General features: G+C 43.6%; 1 protein-coding gene across 2 annotated transcripts; it reads left to right on the plus strand.

Moving 5' to 3' along the window:
* The first annotated feature begins 268 nt into the window (after nt 1-268).
* POLR3H (polymerase (RNA) III (DNA directed) polypeptide H (22.9kD)) lies at nt 269-6,886 on the plus strand. Of its 2 annotated transcripts, XM_010293236.1 has the most exons (6): nt 269-381; nt 1,593-1,689; nt 3,360-3,446; nt 4,434-4,497; nt 5,133-5,340; nt 6,009-6,886. In XM_010293236.1, exons 1-6 carry the CDS (start codon nt 271-273, stop codon nt 6,060-6,062), a joined length of 621 nt encoding a protein of 206 aa, XP_010291538.1. In that variant the 5' UTR covers nt 269-270; the 3' UTR covers nt 6,063-6,886. The 2 variants fall into 2 exon arrangements, with proteins under 2 accessions (XP_010291538.1, XP_010291539.1); XM_010293237.1 differs by lacking the exon at nt 3,360-3,446 and having other exon boundaries at nt 271-381; nt 6,009-6,677.
* Nucleotides 6,887-7,987: the final 1,101 nt, after the last annotated feature.

Consider the following 7,987-nt stretch of genomic DNA (forward strand, 5'->3'; position numbering starts at 1 on the left):
CCCCGACAGTGGTTGCGTGGCTGCCTTCGGTCTCTCCGTCCTTCCCCCTCCTGTCCCCAATGGCCGTTGGATGGCCGCCTTCAGCACCCCCACCCACTTTTGGCGTAGCCAGGGTGCTGCCCCACTAAGATCTGTGCAAGACGTTGGGGTAGTTTCCTAGGCCCGACCCGCATGAGTTGTTGGGGGTCTTAGTTGCCCCTGCAGTGCTCTGGTTCCTGAGGCTGTTGGTGTCTTGTCTCTCTCTCTCCTCAGAAGCTCTCCCTTGCCACCATGTTTGTCCTGGTAGAAATGACTGACACAGTAAGAATTCCTCCCTGGCAGTTTGAAAGGAAACTGAATGAATCTATCGCGGAAGAGCTAAACAAGAAATTGGCCAATAAGGTAAAGCGTGGGTCATGTATAGGTTGATGCAGGCGTCATAACATCCCTGAGCATTTCTTCCTTTTATTTGTTCCTACTGAGATGTGTGGGTGAGGTATTGGAATAGTTTAGATGTGAAGGCCATCCCCAGAGACTGAAATATCAGAGACTGTAAACAAAGAGACAGCCATGTATCATATCAAAAACTTTTTTCTAATGGCTAATGCTGTAACGGGAAGATAACGAGATGCTAGATGGGGCAGAGAAGCATGGAAGAGAAGTGAGAGTAACTGCTGGTTTGTGTGTAGAGTAACAATCTGAACTACAGTCTGAAGAACAGATGCAAACTGATCCATCCAGTGGGGGGAATTTTTAAAAGACAACATGAACAAATGTAGAACAGTAATACTGGAAGATAAACAAAGGTGTTAATAGCTGACTTGATCTGTGCTTACTCAGTACTTGAAATACAGTGTGTCAGTAAGAAGTTGGTCTTTGGTGCAGGATATAAAAAAGTATTACGTTATAGGCCAGGCGGACACAGTTTCCTTGTGCAGGCCCTGGGACTGTGTTAAGCATACAGCTTTCAGTGTGAGGCAGGTGCAAAACTCAAAATGCAGCTGGTGAATGGAGCTCAAAAGAGCAACCTGAAGTGATCAAGGGTTGTGAACAGCAGATTATACAGACAGGTTATGAAAAGCAAAACTGTTCCTCATCCACTGATGACTGGTAGGTGCCTCAAATTTTGCATGCTGTGAAGCCATCCTAGAAGTAGCAGAGAAACCAAGAGTTCTCCTCATCTCTCCCCAGAGCTGATAGACAAAGGCAAGCCTAGAGGCTTCTGAGAGTGTAACTGTAGCGAAAAGTACGTTTAGCCTTTGGACAAGCTGTGGGGCTGGTGAATGATGTCTGTGGGCAACTGTTTACTATCTTGGCAAGTCAAGTTCTCTCACTGATGACAGTTACCTCAAGGGTTTCTGTTTGTAGCAGTGCTCTTTCCAGTGCCAATGAAAACACATGCTCCCATAATGCCTGAATAAGTTGGGGGTTCCCTTGCAATGCAATGTGGTTAGGGCTGGGGCTGTTGAAGGGAGTGTACCAAAACATCTTGCCACCATTCTGTTGCCTTCTTTTGAAAAGGTGTATGTAGTGCATAAATTTGATCTTTTGCTTGATTTAACCTGATGGATTGCTTGATTTATTGCTTTTTAATTATTTTTTTCTTCGAGCAGGTTGTATACAATGTCGGCCTCTGCATCTGTCTGTATGATATCACAAAGCTGGAAGATTCATACATATTCCCTGGAGATGGCGCATCACACACCAAAGGTATATGCTTGTCCTCAGTCATATAGTTTTACAGAAGGTTAGTGATCTGGAAATGTAAACTGAGTTCAGTTGTTAGGGAAAGTAGGTTTAAAGGAACTTACTGAAGTTCGTAGCCTTAATTCTGTTCTCATTAGGAGGCCAAGAGGAACATAGCAAAAGTCTCTTCTTCTCTTTGCATTTTTTGGGTACAAGTACAGCTTTAAATAGCCAGTCATCTTTGCCTTCTCCAGCAGTCCATCTCTGTTCTACAATTAGAGCCATAGGTGTGGGGTAAGGAAGGGGTTAATTTTAATTTAAATTATTGCAAATCTGCACATAGAAAATAATTTGTATTAATTGTTAGGTGTTTCTCTAGTATTTTTTCTTTTTGAAGCTTATTTTCCCATGCCTAGAATGCTGAAACCTGTTTCTACATAAAATGTTTGCACAGCATTTGATGCTGTATTCCTAGCTGGAAGTTTTCCTATATTTTTGATTGAAACTTAGACAGATCTGGTTCAGCATACATTTCTGGTGACTTTTTTTAAATAAGAAAGGACTGATTTCTTTACTTTGACTTTTGGCAAATCTGTCTGAGTAAAAACTGGAAGTAAATGCATAAAAGCAAATTTCATACATTTGTTTAAGTTAAAATGAGTTTCTTTAAACTGGAAAGAGATTCATTTGCATTTTTCGAGTTTCAGTTTTCAATGTGGAAGCGTAGCTTGAGCAAATGAAATGTTTCCTGTTAGAAGGGAGCTGGACTGACTGTATGTGGTTCCCCTTGTCTAAATTTTAACTCCCAATAGAACTTGCTCCCTGCAAGTAAAAGCTACTCTAACACTGAAGGAGGATGGCAGGCTTTCCCACTTGCTTTAATCTCTATTTAGCTTCTTAACTTTGAGTTACTCCTTGATCTGAAACAAGAGACTATATTCTCTCTGAGCTTGGACAAAAGTTTGCTTTCAGAATCTGCCATAGCACTTTGATAAATCCTGCTGTGTCTGGTAATAACTCTTCCTTTAATGTACCGCCTGATTTTATGTAAAAGAGGAGCACTGAGTATGGATGGCTAAAATGATATTAAATTGCTCATAAGCATTGTTTGGCTAAGATTGTCTTAATATAGCATTCTTGTAATTATAAATGCAAAATGCTTAGTTAGAAACATTTTATTTAACCTGGATAAAAAAATCTAGTTATGTTAGAGAATCTTATTTACTCTGATAATATTTGATATCAAATATTTCATTTAAAGAAAATACAGCATTGCTGACAAAAATAAAAGGAGCAGAAGTATTACGAGAAAGTATAATTTCAACTGATACTCTTGGCCTTGAAGCATTGTGCAGGAATGATTACATCGTAACTTAAGCAGAGGCCCTGCTCTATGTTCTTCATCTTACAGTTTCATTCTGTGAACTTAAACTCCTGCAGGGTTGAAGAGCAGAGAACAGGACACTGCTGATAAACTGCTGTCAGAATTGGTACAAAACAGTTAGGAATCAGAACTCTTATTCCCATTTTTCTATCTAATCAGTGCCTGTAAGGAAATTGTAAAAGAAATCGGATAAGCATTTTAGAGGGCATATAGGATGTGGGATTTTGTTTTAATGGATGCCCTTACTCCCTGTGGAAGGAGTATAGTTCACTAACATGGACATAACATTAATGATCTGTTTTCTTTTAAGTGCATTTCCGCTACGTGGTCTTCCATCCCTTCCTGGATGAGATTCTGATTGGACAGATTAAAAGCTGCAGTCAGGATGGCGTTCACGGTAAACCGCAACTTCTGATGTTAGGGACACACGAGCTGCAGGGCTCTTGGGTCTTTTGAGATGCTGTGATTTCAGGTTGTATAGTGCTGTGTGTAGGCTGGATAAAGACTATTACTGGCCTGTAGCGCTGCTCTGACCTGAGAGTGGTTGGTAGTTTGAGCCTGGCAGCTTCCCCTGCCCTTGATGGTTTTGTCTGCGCTCTGCTTTCCTTTTGTCATTCATGTGCATGCCCAAGAAGAACAGGCAAGCCCATCTGGAGTGTAGACTGGATTAATTTTCTCGCTTCAGTTAACAGAACTTGTTTTTTTTTTTTTTTTTTTTAAAGTGGTAGTATCGGCTTGTGTTGGTCTGATATATCTTCCCTGTAGTTCTGTGCAAATTCATAATCGTTTCCTGTACCTGAAAACATGGCAGGGAAATGTCTTTGTGAGCCCAAAGTGCTGTTGGATTCATGGTTGCTTCCTTTCTTGTAGGAGTCTTCCATGCAAGTGAGCTCCTCTGCTCAGTTGTTAAGTGGGGACGATAAGATTATCTTGGGTGCATTTGTTGCTGAATTTGGGCATGTCCACTCTCTGATAAAATTCAACATCATGAAAGCTCAAGGGGGAGGCGGGGGCTAACTTTATATTGGTCTTTATTTAACATGTTACATCTGTGATTTCTAAGCTCTTTTCTGTCACAGACCTCTATAGCATCTGACTCATTTCTTGGAATGCTTTCATTTCCAATTCTGCTCCAAACAGCATTTTCCTTTCCCAGCGGGCATGAAGACTGTGCCCTCTGTTGCTGTATGTACTTTCAGCTGGGTGGTTGCTTTGCTGCCAACTGAAATTGAGCATTGTGGCTCAAAGAATAATTCCTGCATGATCTCAGATGTCCTTCCTGAAAGAGGAAGGAGAATAAGTCTAGAAATGCATTTTGGGAATTGCTGTGGTACATCATTTGCAAAGAATCGTTTCGGTCTTAATCAAATTCTTTTCTCCACAGTTTCTATTGGATTCTTTGATGATATTGTCATCCCACCAGAATCCCTACAGCAGCCAGCTAAGTTGTATCCTTTGATCACCTTTGATAACTTTACTACTTCATTTCAAAAGATTGTGCAGTGCTGGCCCAACAGGCATTCACTACTGCAACAATGAAGGTGCTCAGTGGCAGAAGCTAAGCCGTTGTGTCGGGCAAGTCCCACAGACTGTTATCACAGCTAGACAGGCCTCACGCTTATTAGGTTTTGCAGGACCATTGTGCCCGCTGATAGAAATGAATGGCAGTGTCCCCTGAACAACCGCGTTGTAATCCCTGCCTCTAGTCTTGGCCGCTGCTGAAGACAGAACGCAGGTTTTACCACATCGTGTAATGTCTAGGTACATGGTGTGTCTAATTATGGTAGGCGAGGTCATCTTGGGTTTGAGGGAGTTTGCTTCTTTGGGGGTCTTCGTTGTTGTTGTTTATTTTTGGCGGTGGGGGTAACCCCAACTCTGGCCTGCAGCATACACCTTGAAGCAGGAAAATGAGAAACAAGGTTGGGGTCCTGGGCTGCACAGGTGGTGACCTAGGATGGTGCATTGTGGTTTGAGAAATAATTGTGAAAAGGCTTTGAATTGAGTCTGTTCTCAGAACTTGTCAGAAAGTGATCTGTCAGGCCGGAAACTGATTGTTTCTATCCTTAACCCTTGGCGTGGCCAGCGATGAAGCAGAGCAGGTGTGGGTATGGGAATATGAGACGGAAGAAGGGGCCCATGACCTGTATATGGACATTGGGGAGGAGATCCGCTTCCGGGTCGTGGACGAAACATTTGTCGATACATCTCCGACAGGTCCGAGCTCTGCAGAGGCTTCCACTTCAAATGCCACAGAAGAAGTCCAGAAGAAAGAGGCGCCCTACACTCTTGTGGTAACTATGTGCATAATTCATACAGCCTTGTGCACATTGTAGTTTATTCTATTCTATGTTCCCTTTCCCAAGGAACTGATTGCTTTAAGCTGACCATGAAGCAGAGTCACAAAATGAACGGAGTGGAAAAGGGGAAAAATGAGATTGTTCTTGTGGTCACCCTGTGTTTGCTGTGTGTTTTCATTGGAACACTTTGTGGTGGTTGATGGAGCCTCCCCAGGGAGGCTGATTTAAAGCAGACTGTGGATGCAGGCTCTGCAGGTAGGAGTTGAGCATACGAGGAGTACAGAGCTGGGAGAACCACGTCAAGGTTTACACGGCAGCTGTAAACAGTCTGTCTCGTGCTGTGTTTTGGTGTAAGACCCACCTGAGTACAGTGCAAGAGACAGATGGATCTAAACCAATGACAGCTGTGTTTTCTCGCAGCTGGAGTGTGTTGGGACAGTCAGGAGGTGGAACAGGCAACTGCTTTATTTTTCAACTGTTGAACATTTTGTGTAGTGTTGACAAGGTTTAAAGGCATCTGGGCAAGTGCTGGGCAAGCTCTGATAGGAAAAAAAGTGAATACCTCATTCATAACTCCAGGGGAAGAGATTTTATATTTGTATGCATTACTCCTGTATTATGTCTGCAGTTTACAATTGCACACTCTCTTCTTCTGTGAACAGGGATCCATCAGTGAGCCAGGCCTGGGCCTCCTGTCGTGGTGGACAAACAGTTAGCTGCAAACAGAGCCTGCTCTGCAGAAAGTCTTTCCGGTGGATGTTTGGGGGATTATGGGATCCTGCTGGTGCTCACTGCTCCTCAGAAGCTGAATGAAAAATTAGACCTGCCATTCTCTGCTTCCCCTTCAGCTTCCAACCTGCCAGAGAGAGACAGTTGCTTTCAAGAAATGTCTTCGCTGATCCATAGAAGTGAATTTACAGGCACAAAAAGCCTTGAATGCAGCAACAACAAACTCAGCTGGAGCTTTGGTCTCCTGCCCTGGAGGGAAAACTGGGGAGGTCTTTACTTGCCTGAATTAAGAAGGGAGTTGACTTCAGTGAGTGAAAGTAGGGGACAATGCCTGTCAAGAACTATTGCTTCCTTGGGCTGAGAGCTTGATCTCAAAGGGGTAGAAAACTGCCCTTTTTTTGACAGGAAATGGAAAAGAAACAGCAAAAGACAGTTGATACAGGTGTGGTACTCTGGAGACCTGGAAAATGCTGCTGCTGGGAGGGCAGCAGAGGTGTGGTAATGTTCTGCTAAGAATGGGAACTTAACCCATGGATGAAGTCAGCCAAAAAACTGGAGTGACAGTAGTTTACCCAAAAGTAACTTAGGCTCTGTGAAGATGACCATGGTGGAAAGCTACAGGCTGCTTGTTGTGCTGAGTGGAAATACTTTATTGGGTGGGCTGTATTTATGTAGAATGAGCTAAACTTTGCAGGAGTTTGACTGAAAATACGTAATTAGGAACTGAAATGGACCAGGGCTGCTTTGAGCAAGCTAAATATTGTTTGTGGGGGTGTGTTAATACCAGAAATGGAACAAACAGTAAAAACCACACAGCCTGCCTTCCTGTACAATGTGTGGGGAAACTATTAGCTTCCTGCCTAGCAGGAAGAAAAAAAACTTGCCTCCTGCAGTTCAGCTACTTGGATTTCAAGGCAGACAGTGTTGAGACCAATGCTTTGCTCAGCTCTAACAGCCAATAACAAACAATTGCCATCACCCTCCCTGACAGCAGTAAAAGGAAAGGGGGAACAAAATAGCGCGTAAAAATCTATGCAGGGCCTGTCGCCAAGAGAGTGATGTTGCACATAATTACAAAGCCAGCCACACTTGGCAGGAAGGGGCTGTAATTCCCTGGGATAGTGGGTCTGCTTAACCTCCAACTGTGCAAACAAAGCCTGAGTCACCAGCACCCTCCCTGCAGCATCGTTGGAACCCCTTAATTCTGAACTGTTATTCCTGGTGCATTGCCCTAATTAAAATGGAGCCTAAGAATTCTTTAGGTTTGCATAGTAACAGAGGTCCATCTGCTCAGACAATAAGCTTACTGAACTATAGAGCAGTAGTGCTCAGGCATGCAATCATCTAGACAGGGTGGCAACTGTTTGTTTGCAGAACAGTGCCAGCTGTTTGTGTAGGTGGAAATTCAGGTGAAGCCAGTTAGAGCCTCAACAGCCAGATGGGCTTCCACATGGTCTGTTCTGGGGTAGTGCCTGAAGGGGGGAGGGCCCTGGTACCTCCAAGTAGCTGTTGTGACCCATTTCACAGGGCCAGAGCTCCCAGGGGGGTAGCTGCAGGGCTTTACGTACTGATTTAATGAGATGCTCCTCCACATCAGTATCCTGTTGTGGAAGAAGGCAAGCTGTGCATGAGGAACCTAGTTTACTGCATGATGCTGTGAAAGTGTCTAAATCAGTTGTTCCTTGCAAGTTTGTCATTGCTGCCCTGGACAGGTATGTAGCTGGGAAGGCAGTGATAGTCCTGAGTGGAACCTGCAGTAGGTTTAATGTCAAGGGATAAATGGTGTGACACAGCTGAGGGCTCTTTTTTTACCATGTGTTTTTGTGCACAGCAATGACTTACAGAGTAAGAACTGGGCCGATACCATCTCATATCTCCAAGAAATTCTCTCCCACTCTCCCAGCAACAGCAG

Source organism: Phaethon lepturus, unplaced genomic scaffold (genome assembly GCF_000687285.1).
Source record: "Phaethon lepturus isolate BGI_N335 unplaced genomic scaffold, ASM68728v1 scaffold39318, whole genome shotgun sequence".
NCBI lineage: Eukaryota > Metazoa > Chordata > Aves > Phaethontiformes > Phaethontidae > Phaethon > Phaethon lepturus.

What these genes read in the sequence shown, in the direction of transcription:
- POLR3H (XM_010293236.1), top strand. Translation starts at nt 271, where the DNA reads ATGTTTGTCCTGGTAGAAATGACTGACACAGTAAGAATTCCTCCCTGG. An exon ending in ACAAGAAATTGGCCAATAAG is followed by an intron (nt 382 to 1,592) that starts GTAAAGCGTGGG and finishes TTCTTCGAGCAG; the next exon opens with GTTGTATACAATGTCGGCCT. An exon ending in AGGCGCCCTACACTCTTGTG is followed by an intron (nt 5,341 to 6,008) that starts GTAACTATGTGC and finishes TTCTGTGAACAG; the next exon opens with GGATCCATCAGTGAGCCAGG.